Here is a 16,685-nt window from a genome sequence, read left to right as displayed (position 1 = left end):
CGCAAGTGTGGTTCTCTGCCAAAGACAGACAAAGTCCAATATTAAATTGGACTGCTTTGAGAATTCGTTGATAATAACTAATGTGTTTGGTTTGCTTTTTGTTTTGTCATAGCATTGTGCAATAGCTTGACACAAATGAGAATTAGGGCATTGCAGATACCTCCATGGCCTCTGCTGTAAGATGTATGATCAACAACTGATTGTATAATGATTTGAAATCTGAGGTGCTCCCCAGTCCCTACCAAACCTACCTTTTACCTGGACACCTACCCACTCCATCCAGCATCCCAGTTAAGATCTGAAATTTATCAGGTTATACGTAATGATCATTTTCATAAATGAATTGGTCCTTAACTTGACTATGTGTCATTTTTTATGTTCAAGAGGTTTGGTAAGTCGATGGTTCACCGATATGTATGTTACTAATCAGTCGGTGTGTACCACTAATTAACTGAGCAGTTAGTGTGGATAACTGCTGACTGGTCAGTGTATACTACAATTGTAACACCAAACTCTTTTAAGACACTTTAAAGATCAATTTTGATCTTCAATATTCCCAGTTCACAGTCTAGCTTGCCAGAAGCACACATGGGAAATTAAGATGTACTCCCCTTGACATTCTATCCATTAAATTCAGAACCACATGCCAGTCAAAATAGGAACACTACACCAAAGAAATCTTCTAACAGTTACTTATTCTTTTAATAATGATCGCATTAAAATATCAATATGAAATTGCCACTCTGTGAACTTTATAAACAGCTTTGTAGTTTTTCAGCCTGAGTTTCAAACTTATAATTCTTATTTTAAAATGTCGCCCATTCTTTTGTTTTTCTGCTAATGGTCAATTATTATTTTTACGTACCTGGATAATTTTCTGACTTTGCAGTACTGGTGGGAAATCCCACACACCAGGAGCAAATATTGAAATTTGCAGGACATACTGCTGCTAACTTTCAAACCAATAATCATGGTGTGAATGGTCGAGAAATCATGGCCAGAATTTATAATGTATATTCCCAGCTGGAATTCTTTTCCAGTAGCTTGGTTATGTAAATTGACTTCCTGAATGCCATGTCACAGAACAAAAAGGCACAGCCATAAGATCTTGGACTTAACTGAAGTTTGAAAACATATACCAACAAGTTCAAGGTCAGCTTCTTTCCTGCTGTTATCAGCTTTATGAGCAAACCTCTTGTATATTAGAGTTAATCTTCCTCTGCACCTTCTCTGCAGCTATAACACTATATTCTGCATTCTGTACTTCTCCCTGAAGTACTTATGTAAGATATGATTTGTCTGGTTAGCACACAAAACAAGAATTTTCACTGTATCTTGGTACATGACAATAGTAAATCAAATCAAAATGGGATTCTAAAATCAAAATATATTACACTTACTGTTTGTTTCCTATCTACTTTGTTAGTTACATGCTTAAAAATTCTAATACATTTGTCTAATCCTCCTTTCAAAAAAATCATGCTGTTACTGTTGTGTTAAACTATAATTTTTCAAGTTTCCAGGAGCCCTAGTTCTAACATTTTCTCTACCACTGATGTCAGACTGATTGGCCTCTGATTTGTATTTTTATTCCCTTTATTCTTAAATATCACAGTTATGCTTGCTATCTACAAAGCACAAGGGAACATTCTAGAATCTGGGAAATTCTGGAAGATCAAATAAATCCAACTTTTCAGCAACTTTCATTCAAACCCTAAGCAGGAGGCCAATAGTTCCATGGTTTATGTTTGGCATGTAATTCCATTCATTTCTCTGGTGCTGCTTCTTTACAGTAATTAATACTTCAAGCTTCTCAGTCTTATATGACCTTTGGTTCCCTGTGTCACTTCTGTGTTCTTGGTGTCTTTAACTGTAAAGGTACATGCACAATATTTGTTTCATATCTCTGCCATTTGCTTATTTTCCATTAGAATTATATGAGTGTCAGTGTGTAAGAGACCTACTTTTACTTTTGTTAATCTTTTCCATTTTGCATTCATGGAAGAGGTGTAATTGTTTTTTATATTCCTTGGTCATTTACTCTCATGTTCTTTTTCTTTCTGTTAACCAACTGATTAGTCATCCCCTGCTGATTTTTAAACTCCTCCCAACCTTCCAGATTATTCATTATTTCATCATTATTGACAGAACAAGCTCAAGGGGCTGAATGGCCTACCCTCTCCCTAATTTGTGTGTTCATAAGCTTCTCCTTTAAATCTAATATTATGCTTAACTTGTTAACCAAGACTGTATCACTGTTCCAATGGAGATTTTATTCCTCAAGGGTAGCCATATTCAAATGTTGATGTTACTTGTATGCCATCGTATATCCCAAGGTATTTCTGCAAAATCATGCCTCCATAATTGACTTTAGTTAAATTTAAGAGCCTATTTGGGGGTTGGTTAGCTCAGTTGGCTGGATAACCTGTTTTGTGATCAAAAATGACACAAAACAGTGTGGGTTCAGTTTCTATTCTGACTGAAGCCACTATGAAAGTTTCACCTTCCCAATCTTGTCTGAAGCAGAGTGACCCTTAGGTTAAACTCACCATTAGTCACCTCTCTGTTCAGAGTCAGTTTATAGTTATGACCATTGTATCCAACGTAACCATATCACTGTCAAACGTACAATGAAATTCTATCATGTTATAAGGACTCATCCTCAAACAATCTATAAGATACTGTAAGATGACTACCTAATCTGGTCCAACTGGAATGGATGCAACCCTTAGGGATAGCTAAGTAATCAATCTATAAGGGTTGTTGCACATTGGGTATGTGTGTTACCAACAGGAAAGAGATACAGACCTTTTGAAAAAGAGAAACCTTCAAACCTTATTACATCGTAGGAAATGTAGATTTAAATAGCTTGTCTCTCTTGTTTTTATAAGTATATCTGAATCTTCAGCTTCAACGGGATATTTTTCCTAACAGCCTATACATTTGCAGTTTACAGAGACCGGTTCCACACTTAGTATCTTCCAGCAGCCGATCAGATGATTTCCTTGCAGGCTTCCGTCCATATCATGGACGAGATGAAATTCGATCATTGTCTTCTCTGCCTTCACTTGGATTGGATTCTGCAACAGCTGCTGCATCTGCAGCTTACTACCATCCTGCCTTCCTATCACATCTTCCTTATCAGCATCCACCCTACAGGTTAGTATCTTGGTAGTTGAGAATAAAACTATGGGTCTGGCGTATGAAGCACACTGAATTATGTGGTTCAAATGAACCTCCCATCATTCTATTTCACAAATAAGATGGTCTTCTCCTACACTTATTTATTGTTTACCATTATCATTTGAAGCATGCAATCCAGAAAGTACCATAATAACCTGCAATGTCTTCTTATAATTGGGTTGGATTCATAAACATACTTTGATTCAAATCATGCATTTTTGTTAGGACTGGTATCATAAGGTTCCCTTCATAATTGCATGCCAGTAATAGTGTGTGTTAATTAAAAATAATTGCTCAGAATGAATGCTGACAGTTGTTGGTTACAATTCGAGTAACCTGTGTGTTTAATTTGCAGGATCGATGACCCTTACGTCCTTTCACTTCAAGCACCATTCCTTCACATTCCACAGCCTGGTACCTTAGCACCTCTTCAACCAACTGATATGCACCTCTCCCTCACTGGTATGAGACAGCCTCTGAGCTTAGCTCAGCCTTCAGGCTTACATCCAGATCATTTGTCCATCATCACAGCAGGAAGGTCAGTATTGAACAAACACCTTTTGTAATAACAATAATTACAGCCCTTTTGTTTTGAAGTAGTTGATATTTTTCTTCTGAGGCAATTAGGAAAAGGGTAGGAGTTGCACCAGTTTTGAAGATTATCTCAAGCTACATCAAATTTCAAAAAGAAGGCAGCCTAGAATTACATGAGGGACCATATTTCAGAATAAATGTTGAATCACACCTGCTGGGAAATCTGCCACTGACCCAGCCAAAGTTCACAAGTTTTGGGAGGGGCTAAGGACCGAGAATTTGCATATCTCTGATAAACAGGAACACTTGTGGTTCTTCCATGCCCACCCAAAGAGATCAGAACGTTGTTCTAAAGAGTACCAGCCTCATTCAGGAGTCTCCTTTTATGATGATTAATAGTCAGTCCTTCAAGATTTCAAGCTGTGATTTGAACCTGGAACTTCATTAGGGCTTAATATTGGCCAGTTCTCCTGGTTTTAACAGGTTTACCTGCATGAAGTTACACTTTCAACTCTGTGTAAGCAATGACCTTCCTTTGAGGTTATGTGGAAGCCTGTGAGCGTGGCTGCAGGTTTTGGAGGTCACTATACTCTGAGCTGGCTACTGGCTCAATATATACAGCAAGTTCAATATGATTTGAATAGATGGTGTAGTGAGGTAATTTATACATGCAGTTATCTGATTTGCTGTAATCAGTTGCAAAATGAAGGGAATGTTTTCATGTTCCTAAGGTACTTGGAAAGCACAAAGAAAGATACAGTTGAAATTTAAAATCGGAGAATTTCTCTTCAGAATGTTTTATTTTGAAGTCCTTCTCTGAGGCATTGTGTAGCACGTTGGTGTATGAAAGGTAAATAGGATACGAGGTTTCTGTCCACAATTCCCAAAACATTGCTGCAGATATAATCCCAGCCAGTGGATGTGCTACTTCTCATTATAAATCCAACGGAAGCATGAAACAAGAAGAAAACAACATTTGTCCCATCAAACTTATTCCCTTCACAATATAACCTCAGTTGTGGTCCTTAGGCTGACCACTCCCAAGATCTCGGATATGAACTCTCCAACCTCTGTGCAATCAAACAGATTGATTAATATTTCCGTAACTCTCAAAATTTCTTTTTTCAATGGGTATTGGCACATTTCTTTAATAATGTGTTAAGAAGTAATTAAATATTGATCTAGTTATTTGTGTGTTTCAATTATACCCAACTTCAGTGCCTGTCCAAGTAAAATTGTTCTTTTTTCTAAAAAAATTGCATTACATAACCTTGCAGGCTTTAATGGAAATAAATTCAGTCATCTGACTCCCACAGTGCAAATGCTTCAGGCCTGGATTTTTCTTTGTACTGTACTGTGGGCTCCAACAAATCAATTAACATTCCTTTGAGATCGGGTGGCCAAAACTGCATATCATTCTCCAGGTCTGGCTCATCAGTGACCTAAATGTTATTATAACCTGAAATCTAATATCTACCTGAATGTTGTGTTTTCTACCATACAAAAGCTAAGGTATTATTAATGAACCCAACACCTATCCTTTTCCCTTTCTATTTCAGATAATAAGCAACAAAAAAAGCTGCTCGTGTGATCTAACGGGCACAGGTGAAATGCCTATCACCGTAGATAATTCCTGTACCCAGTGGGTGTGATATTGGATGTTTCAATTTTATTTTGTTGTTCTAACTTAGTTTGCTATATCTGACCACTGTCGATGGGAAGATAAACTGTTTTGCCCTTTTTAGGAGAGTTACTTAGGGAAGCGAGTACAATTTTGTCATTTAAGAAAAATTTAGACAGGAATGTGGATGGAATAGGTATCGAGGGGTATGGACCAAACAAAGGCAAGTATGATTAATTTAATTGTGCAAAATGGGTGGCAAGGGCGAGATAGACCGAAGGGCCTCTTTCTAGGCTGTAGACATTGTGACTCACTTGTGTATGTACGGGCTGAATATAGTATTTATTGCAGCCAATCACAAAATGGGAGGCTTTCAAGTCACACAAATGTTGTCATTTCTATATGCATTGCATTATATTTACCCAGATTAACATTCATCTGTGGTATCTTAGCCCATCCACATGTAAATAATTACACTTCTTTTTACATATTAATCTGTCAACAAAGCCATGCATTATCTGGAAATACAACTTTAAATATCCTGTTAATAAATATTTTAAACGCTACATCCTTGATAAGTGCAATCTATTGTCCCCAGGAAAACTTCCTTCCATTTACATTATCTTCTGATTTATATTGCAAAGTTAATGTTTGATCCATCTGTATGGAATAGGACCTATTCCACAATTCCTAACTTTATTATACAGTTTAAGCCATGGGAGACTTTGTCAATCGCCTTTTGAAAATCCTAGTAATGTGAAATGAGAATAATGAAGTATAAAGGATAAATGGTTTCTGTTCAGCTCCCTCTCACATTCAGCTTCAGTGATCTTGGCCTTGGACCAAGTCATCCATCATCACTGTCGATTCATAAGAATGTCAGGAGAAACTTTAAAAAGGGACTCATGGGAATACAAAAAGATGACTGAAATAAGTAGCTTTGTTTTGTCACTGCAGGTTGCAAATGGAGGATGAGGTGAGACTACGAGAGAAAGAGCGTGAACACGAGAAGGAAAAGGATTGGGAAAGGAGGACACCTCAAGAAAGAGAGCCAGATGTGATCACAGAACAAGGCAGAAAAAGAGAAAAACAGCAAATAGTGGACTGGGAAAAAGAGATTAAACGAAGGAAAGAAATGAAGCAAGAGAAAGACCTTGAGATTGAATACGGGACAGAGAAAAATACAAGTTCAACTGGTGAGGCAGCAAGGAAACGTCTGGAAGGATGGAAGGATTTCATTTCTGCAATGGAACACATCCAACCTGTTCAAAGAAATGATGAACATATAAGCCCATGGCGTATTATCCCATCGACTCCACCAGGTATTGTCTCTCAATTTTCTGCCACTACTTTATTTGAATAGATACATCTTACCCATTAACTGCAGAGAGAGAAAATTATTGAATGTACCTAAGCTAGAGAGGGTACAGAAGAGATTTACCAGGATGTTGCCAGGTATGGAAAGTTTGAGTTATGAAGAAAGACTTGACAGGCTGGGACTTTTTTCACTGCGGCATAAAAGGTTGTGAGGTGACCTGATACAGGTTTATAAAATCGTGAGGGGTATAGATAGGACTAATGGTGGGTGCCTTTTCCCTAAGATGGGGGATTTCAAGACTAGGGAGTATATTTTAAGGTGAGAGAAGAGCAATTTTAAAAAGGTTACACAGAGGGTGGTTCACATGTAGATGAACTTCCTGAGGAAACAGTGGATGCAGGTACAGTTACATCATTTAAGAGACACTTAGATAAGAATTGAATAGGAAAGGTTTGGATGGATATGGTGCAGGAGCAGGCAGCACTAGTTATTTTGGAATTTAATCGGAATGGACTGGTTGAACTAAAGGGCCTGTATCCGTGCTGTATGACTCTATAACATATCAATAAGCACAAACAGAACAATGAAATAAAGCATCTGTGCAAAAAAGTGTATGAAAGCAGTACATCTCTTGAAAATAATGATTCACATGTGTCCTGCCCTATATAGTACTAAACAAAAAAAAAGTTTTCCAAACACATATGTTGACACAAAAATAGAAATTGCTGGAAAGGCTCAGCAGGTCTGGCAGTATCTGTGGAGAGAAATCAGAGTTAACGTTTCAGGTCAAGTGACCCTTCCTCAGAACTGACCTGCTGAGCTTTTCCAGCAATTTATATTTTTGTGTCAACATTTATGTGTTTGGAAAAATAGAAATTGCTGGAAAGGCTCAGCAGGTCTGGCAATATCTGTGGAGAGAAATCAGAGTTAACGTTTCAGGTCAAGTGACCCTTCCTCAGAACTGACCTGCTGAGCTTTTCCAGCAATTTCTATTTTTGTCTCTGATTTATTGCATCTGCAGGTCTTTCGCATGGTATTGATTGTTAGCACAACTTCTGCATCATACACCCAACTGGCCACGTAACCAATGAAATAGGTACTTTAAGTAGGTCTTCAGCTTGCCACCCTGACTTTGATTGGCTGTCTCTTATAGAAACCACATGATTTTCATTTGCTTTGGGAGCCTTGCATTAAGGTAGCAGGTAAAGCAGTCAGCCTAACAAGCTCATCATCTTCTCATATCCAAAGCAGTTATTTGTAGGCTATTTTTCAAATAAGAATAGAAAAATTAAACAAACCATACTCAAAAATGATGGAGGTGAAAATGGTCTTGGGAAGAAGTGCAATATCTACAAAAGTAACTAACTGGTCAGCTTACCCAGTAAACATTTAATAACTGGCACCTGTGGGACCAGGAGTGTGCCAGTTGATCAAATATTCAAATATTCTGGTTAATCAATATAAAAACACACACTAAGTAATAGAATGTAACGCAGGGGTATATGCGTTGTTGTTATACTTTACAGCATAAATCACTTAAATAGTAATGCAACTTTGCCTTAAATAAAACTTACTGGCAGAGAGCCTTCTCACTTGCACCTTCAACTGACTACAGTTATTTCTTCTGTCACATGATGGCTGTGTTCTTGTGTGACCACATAAAAATCGCGCAATAAAAATAGCACTTAAAGTGTTGGTGATGCAACTGCCAACATACGTTTTAAAAGTTTGTGCTTTAGAAACAGTGTCATTTGTTCATCATTGTGTTACAGCCAATTTGCATTGATAAACATGTGTTACTGCAGAATGACGTACTGTGACATTGGTCTAGATCTCAATAATGCAGTGGTTAGCACTGCTGCCTCACAGCACTGGAGACCCAGGTTCAATTCCCGCCTCAGGCGACTGACTGTGTGGAGTTTGCACGTTCTCCCCGTGTCTGCGTGGGTTTCCTCCGGGTGCTCCGGTTTCCTCTCACAGTCCAAGAGATGTGCAGGTTAGGTGAATTGGCCAGGATAAATTGCCCGTAGTGTTAGGTAAAGGGGTAAATGTAGGGGTATGGGTGGGTTGCGCTTCGGCGGGTTGGTGTGGACTTGTTGGGCCGAAGGGCCTGTTTCCACACTGTAAGTAATCTAATCTAAACTTCAGGTATATCATTTTTGTTGGTTTATCAAGAATGCCAGTTCATAAGGTGTTGGTTAAAACAAATTTTGCTGTATATATTTTCTTGTCACCTTGCTCAGAGATGTTAGTGCACATCTTTGGAGCAGATGGGCCCTGAATCCAGATCTTTTTGGTTTAAGGTAGGGACACTGTGCCATAAGAGCTCCCAGGCCAATTTATATCTCTTACAATGAAATAGAATTCAAGTGCCAATTCACCTTTATCTGCTTCATGTCTCTGCAGAAGTCACCTTTAAACCCATTCTTATAACACTGAGAGAATGATAGAATAGTGCTAATGTTACAGGGCTAGCAATCCAAACCTGGACTACTGCTCAGGAGGAATGAGTATAAGCCCTTCTTCAGGCTTATGCCCGAAATGTCGATTCTCCTGCTCCTTGGATACTGCCTGATCTGCTGTGCTTTTCCAGCAACACATTTTTCAGGTCTGATCTCCAGCATCTGCAGTCCTCACTTTCTCCCAGGAATGAATATAAGTCAACTAAATAAATACCTCTGAAATAAAAAGCTAATCTCAGTAATGATGAGCATGGAGTCAATGGATTGTCACAAAAACCCAGTTGGTTCACTATTGTTCATTTGGGAAGAAAGTCTGATGGTCTTACCCAATTTGGCCTTACAAGTCACTACGTTTTATCAAATTGGCACCAAAACATTACATAAAAACAAAACCAGATGAATATTTATGCATTGACTTAGGTATGAAATATGTCCTTTCAATATACTAGAACACAAAAATAGGAACAAGAGTAGACCTTTTAGGCATCAAAGCTGAAATTCCTGAAGAAGGGCTAATGCCTTAAACGTCGAATTTCCTGCTCCTTGGATGCTGCCTGACCTGCTGCGCTTTTCCAGCAACACATTTTCAGCTCTGATCTCCAGCATCTGGAGTCCTCACTTTCTCCTTTTAGGCATCAAGCCTACTATGCCATTTAGTGTAACCATGGCTAACCTCAGGCTTCAACTCCCCCTTTTGCCCATTCCCCATATCCCTTCATCCCCTGAAATACTAAAAAGCGGCCTATCCTAGCTATAACTGTATTCAATACTGGAACATCCCTATCCCTCTGAGGTAGAGAATCATGGGAGGTGTATGTTGCAGAAAAAGATCACTTGATTTATCACATCTGCTACCAGCCTAATCCCATTTTGCAGCATTCAATCTGTAGCCCTACAGATTGAAGTACTTGAGATGCATATTCAACACCTTTTAAATGGTCTGAGGCTCTCTTCTTCTATGATCATTTGAAGTAGTGGAATTCCATTCTGTACCAACTTTTGGGTAAAAAAAAGTATTTCCAAACCTCCCACTGATTGTACTCCCAATCACTTTCAATGCATACCTCCTCATCACTGACCTCTCTGCTGAGGTAAGTGGGTCCTTCCCATCCACTCTAACCTGGCCCTTCATCACATTATACATCTCAATCAAATCTCCCCTCAACCTCTTTGTTCCAAGGAGAACAGCCCCATTTTTTTCCCACATAGCTACATTTCTCCTCTCTTGGCAACATCCTTGTAAATTTCCTTTGTGGCCTCTCTAGTGTAGTCACATCCATTGTATAATGAGGTAACCAGAACGGTGCACTGTAGACTAACTAATGGTTGAAACAATTCCAGCATAATCTCCTTGCTCTATATTCCATACCTCATGATGCTTTGAAGCAAGTTCTCCTCACCTCAGTTCAAGTTGTTCAATTATCCTAAGACTGTGTGCTGTTTCACTTGATCCTGCAAAGTACACCTCACTAATATCTGTGGATGTGGGCCAAATTCGAGTCCTGTTCAACAGACTAGTTATTCCACAAATTTGTATCATATAAACAACAACTCAATGTTCCATTACCTGGGTATGTTTGTCCAGTCACACTGCCAGCAGGGATTTTATTGTGTACAAGGCCACTTGTACCCTGTCAGTACTGGATCTGTTTGTAAAATGGCTGCCTGCAGTGAGTGCCTCATGGCAGAGATCACATGACCACAGCGAGCACGGAAGCACATTGGTACAATTCATCTAAACATCCTTTTTACCATTCAATAAAAAGCTAATTCACGTGCACAATCATTTACATTGTGAATTACCCCAGTTAACTTACTATGCAAACAATCTTTCTCATACATTAGCAAAACTGCCCTTTCTTCTAATCAGTCCATCTTTTGTTATTTTCTTTACACAGATGACACATATGTGAATGTTTGGTCCTTAGAAACTGTTGGTCAGAATGATGTGCTCTCTGATTCTGTATCAAAATCTTCTCAGCTGAATATATTGATTAGACACCTCCTTTTATTTGCATTAACTGTGTCCCACAGCACAGTCTTTTTACTTTTCCTCTGCAGTTTCCTCTGCAACCCTGCAGTCAGATTCTGTCTATCTCTTCATTGTCTAGCTGTCTCTGGCCTGTAAAGTACTGTAAATCTGTTCTGGTATATATCGGGTTATTAGTCTCCACTCTCGACTTGCTTCTATCAACATGTGTAGTTTTAGCTTCGTATCTAATAAGTAGAATTACAAATCTTTAGTATCGTCATTGCTTGGACCCTCAGGCTAATTTGTTGTTTGAGGGTGAATATTGTTTCAGTTCAGAGCCTGAATTTTACCTTCAAGACATCAGTTTTGATTTGCCATCTGATGTAATTTTACACAGGTCTGAAAAACTCATAATGTTATAGGTAGGACATGTGTCTGTCTGGCATTTTATATTCATTTGATGTGTTTTCATCACATTAGCTACGATCCATTTTTTTCCTTGAGACTGGATGTTGCGAACCTGCTCTAAGTTGTAGATTGAATCATCCAAATCTTCATCCAACATCTCTCTAATACTTGCACTTAATCTGTCAGAATTATTGCTTGGCATTTCTGTCACATTTGTCTGTACAGTTGACTTTATAATTTTGTATGTCGTCTTCCTAACTAAATCAGTTGCATGCAAAGTTCTTTAGTTTTTTAATGGTTAGGACGGTGGTTCGCCAAGCGACACAATGCTTTGTTTTGTTTTATATGATGACCTCTGAAATATTGCCATTCAGCCTTGATCTTCCTACTGGCTCTTTTGTAGATACTTGTTGCTTTTCTCCAAAGTGTTGCACTTTGAAAGTCTAGCTTGCTTTTCAAAATAGTGTATGGTTCTCAGTTGGTCCTCCGCACAGTGGGTAAACCTATCGGTTCACCCTTGCATGCACCGTAGCAGTGAATTTGCAAACTCAGGATTTGTGCATTTGTTATATGTTGTTCAAAAGTCAGATTTTTTGACATATCGCATACTTGAGAGAATCCTATCCTTGATTAGATAATTTTTCAGATGCCTGATTTCATAGGACTGTGCAATCTTGTAAATACAATCACATAACTATTAGTAGACATATTTTCACCTTAAGTTCTAATGTTGAATATAAACTGTTAATAATTTATATTCACTTGGGGTACAAAGCAAGCCTTCGATGCTTTCAAAAGTTCTGCAGCTTTTTTTCATTCTTCACAGAAATTTAGGGTGAAATAGACTTTGTAATAGTCTGTCCCAAATAATGACAGAAGTGCAGCTTCTAACTTGTTAATTAAATCTCTCACAATTACATAATCTTGCCATTGCAAGTTGAAAAACTGCCAGCTCTATTTCATACCACCTTTCACTTCGACCAGAGCCAGGTGAGGAAAGTTTACAGCCTTTCTGAGACTTACCCAGTGATTCAACTGCAACCTATTTCTTTATCTGATTTTCCTTTTCCCATGGTGTCCAGTGGTTATTATCAGCTAGTAACAGTTCGGAGTATATCTGTATTCCTATTTTAGTAGCTGTGCTTCTACATAGTTCTTCAAAACTCAGTCTTGTTTTCATTTCTGTCCACCATGTTATATGATAGGTTAGTACAATGCCACTTGCACTGTCTTTATTAAAACTGTTTGTATGATGGTTCCTTGTACTAAGTGCCTCATGGCAGATTCATATGACTACAGTAAAACAAGAAGCATATTGGTACAATTTCTATTCAGGCAGTGGTCATAGCACAGAGGTTTCATGTTGGGATGGAGTTGTCCTGGGAGTTCACAACATTAACTCTAATCTCCATGAAGTTAAACATGGCCAAGTAAACTCCTGCTGATTAAACCCAACACCCTTGTTCAGCTGCTTAACTAACATAACCTAATGACTTTGACATTTTATATGGTACCTCATCAAATGACCTTTGAAAGCTCAAAAACAACACATCTGTCAGTGCCCCTCTATCCCCCTTGTTAATAATCAGTACTCCTCCACATTGAAAATTAGTTGGAAGAAGCACTGAGACTAGCATTGATACCACATGTTTTCTGGGTAGGGCCTTGATTGTCCATCTCTGAATTGACCAGTAGCACTACCACTAAGTGATTAAAACTGTAAGGAATAGGAAAACTGAAGTCGGTCTTTAAGACCCTTGAGCCTTCTCCACCATTCATTAGGATCCTTCCTAATTCAACATTCTCCCACATTCACTTTCTGTCCTTTCCCCATAGCCCTTGAATCCTCTGCTGATGAAGAATCTATATATCTCAGCATTAAATATACATGAGGACTCTGCCCCACAGTTGTCTTTGGCAAGGAATTCCAAAGACTCTGAACACTCTGAACGAAGAAATGCCTCCTCATCTCAGTCTTAAATTGGTACTCCTTTATTTCTGAGACTATACTGTCTTGTCCTAGACTCTCCCATGAGGGGAAATATCTTCTCAGCATTTCCCCTCTAAAGACCCTCAAGAATACTACACATTTCAATAAGATCGCCTCTCATTTTTCTAAATTCCAGTGAGTCAAGTTCCAACTTGTTTAACCTACGCTCACAAGACAATCCCTCCTCACCAGGGATCATCAAAGTGAATCTTCTCTGATCTGCCTTCAATGAATTAATATCTTTCCTTAAATTGGACCAAAATGGCTCTCCATATTCCAGATGTGGTCTCACCAACACCTTGTATAGGTGCGGTAAGACTTCCCTACGCTTTTACTCCAACCTCCTTATAATAAGGCCCAGCATTTTATGAGCCTTCCTGAATTACCTGTTGCGCCTGTGTGCGAGCTTTCTTCGTTATGTGCACAGATACCCCAAAGTCCTTTTATGTTACAGCTTTCTGTGTTTAGATAATACCCTGTTCTTTTGTTCTACCTTCCAAAATGAACAACTTCACATTTGCCATATCATACTCCATTTGCCAACTTTTTGCCCACTTACTTAACCTATCAATACCTCTCTGTAAACAACTTTTAACTTTCTCGCAACTTGCTTTTCCACCTATTTTTGCATCAGATGCAAAATTGACTGATTCATCTGCTTTTTCCTCCAAGTTATCAATTAGTATTGTAAATAGTTGCAGTCCCAGTACTGTTCCCTATGGAACCCCACTGCTATAAGGCTGCCAAACTGAAAATGAACCTTTTATCCCCATTCGCTGTTTCCTGCCTATTAGCCAATTCTTTATTCACACCAGTGTACTACCTCCAAGACTGTGGCCTCTAACTTTATGACTTAACCGTTTGTGTAGGACCTTGTTGAATGCCTTTTGAAACTCCAAATACCGCATGTTCCCCTCTATCCACCCTTGTTGAAACTTCCTTGAAAAAGTCTAATAAATTACTCATTTCCCTTTCATGAAACCATGCTGACTCTGCTTGCTTAGATTATGATTTTTTCAAATGTGCTGCTATTACTTCCTTAATCATTGATTCCAATGCTTTCCCAAGAATTGATGTTGGCTTGTTTGTCATAATGGACTTTTGACGAATGGTAAGAGAACCAATAAGAGGGACATACCTACTTGACCATCTACATTCCAGCCACATTTATCTATGATTGCTATGAGTGATCACTGCACAGTCCTTGTGAACATGTTCCTTGTTCACACTGAGGATCTGTCCGTTGAATTGTGTGACACTATCAACCATGCTTAAACAATGCAGATCCACCGGCTCAGAATTGAAGGTGCTATGGGCTAGCAGCTGTAGAATTTTCATCCATCACAATCTGTAAGCTTATGGCCTGGTATTTATCTTGTTCTGTCATTATCATCAACCACTGCCATGTGTCACATTATCCCAGAAGCAGCACCTGACTTACCCAAAAATGATGCTAACGTGCAGGAATACACATTTAAACACTGGGAACAGCATGCTTTTGGCAGGGTAAATGATTGCATAGCCAACGGATCAGATCTAAGCTCTGAAGTCCTTGCTTAATTCCATTACAAATGATAGTAGACATCTAAACAGCTAACAAAAGAGACTGAGCAAATATCCCCTCCCCAAGGATAGAAAAGGATAATGCTGAAGGTTTGTGATCATTTTCAGTAAGAAGTGATGAGTGGACAGTCCATCTCAGTGTTGGCCTGAAGTTTCCAGCATCATTCTTTGTGCCCATACCCAAGCTGCTCCAGAATTAATACCACTCTTACCTGACAAAGTGGAGAATTGCTCAGGTATGTACTGTCCCCAGAAAGTGGAACAAGTTCAGTCTGACCAATTACTTCCCAAACTGTCTACTCTCAGATCATCTGCAAAGAGATGGGATGCATCATCGACAATGCTACCAAATGGCACGTGACCGTTAGTAACCTGCTGAGTGATGCTCTGTTTGGGTTCTGCCAGAACCACTTAGCTTATGACTTCATTACAACCTTGGTCCAAACATGAGGAAAAGAGCTGAATTCCAATGGTGAAGTGAAAGTGACTGCTTTTGACATCAAGGTACCATTTCACCAAGTATCGCATGAAGGAACCCTTGTAGAAGTGAAATTAATGGGAATCAGTAAGAAAACTTTCCACTGTTTGCAGCCAGAAAAATAGTTAATCAAATGGTTACTTGAAGCCAATCTTCTCTGTCCCAAGACATCACTGCAGGAGTTCATCAGGGTAGTGTCTTAGGCCACAGCATTTTCACAAAATTACAGAAGTGTTATGGCATAAAAGCAGTTCATTGTGTCTGTATTGGCTTATTAAATGTGCATCATTTTCCCTATTGACGGGCACATAATCATCAAGCGCCTGGAATGCCTCAATTGAATCTGTCTCCATCACACTTCCAGGCAGTACATTCCATACCCGAACTATTTGCTTATGTTGAAACATTTTTCCTCCCTTCACCCTTGCTTCCCTTGCAGATCACTTGGAAATCTTGTTCTGTGCAGAATATTTACTTGTGTTGATAGGCTGGATGTACCTTGAATTGAAATTTCACCATGTGCTATGGTGGGATTCAAAACCATATCCCCAGAATATGAAACTGAGACTCTGAATTACTGGTCTAGTGATATTACCGCTGCAGCACCTCCCCTTGCTACATCACCTCAGTTGTTACATCAGTGACCTTCACTCCACCATAAAGTCAAAAATGGGAAGATTCACTGTTGATTGCACAGTAATCCGAACCATTGGCAGCTCCCCTGATACTGAAGCAGTTTGGCCATGTAAGTACAAAGATTTGGACAATATTCAGGACTGAGCTGATTAAAGACATTAATATTCATGCAACACTAGTGTGAGGCAATAATAATCTCAAACAAGGGATAATCTAACCACCACGTTCAGCGGCACTGGCATCGTTGAATCCCCTATCATCAACATGGGGATCATCTTTGATTAAAACTGAACTGGACCAGCCAATGTGAATACTGTGTTAACTCATGCAAGTCAGCAGCCTATGGCACTGACTCACCTTGCTCACCACTTGCCTAGATGTTTGTAGCTCAAAAAACGCTCAATAAAAAAACTCAAATTGAACCAGGTTCAAGCCACCCCATCCACCACCATAAACACTCAGTCCCTCCACCACCAGCACATCGCAGCAATATTGCGTACTATCTACAAGGAGCATTGCT

The 16,685-nt window shown here is 39.0% G+C and overlaps 1 protein-coding gene across 3 annotated transcripts in view; it reads left to right on the top strand.

The window, feature by feature from the left end:
- The window catches only part of LOC132832302 (genetic suppressor element 1-like), a 289,494-nt gene that overhangs the window by 231,108 nt on the left and 41,701 nt on the right, over window positions 1-16,685 (top strand). For all 3 annotated transcript variants that reach the window (XM_060850188.1, XM_060850189.1, XM_060850187.1), the window contains 3 exons: window positions 2,950-3,159; window positions 3,539-3,721; window positions 6,296-6,660. In XM_060850188.1, the coding sequence (XP_060706171.1) occupies window positions 2,950-3,159; window positions 3,539-3,721; window positions 6,296-6,660 (758 nt within the window). The remainder of the gene's footprint in view (window positions 1-2,949; window positions 3,160-3,538; window positions 3,722-6,295; window positions 6,661-16,685) is intronic.

Source organism: Hemiscyllium ocellatum, chromosome 34, assembly GCF_020745735.1.
Source record: "Hemiscyllium ocellatum isolate sHemOce1 chromosome 34, sHemOce1.pat.X.cur, whole genome shotgun sequence".
NCBI lineage: Eukaryota > Metazoa > Chordata > Chondrichthyes > Orectolobiformes > Hemiscylliidae > Hemiscyllium > Hemiscyllium ocellatum.
This window is presented reverse-complemented; position numbering and strand designations above follow the sequence as displayed.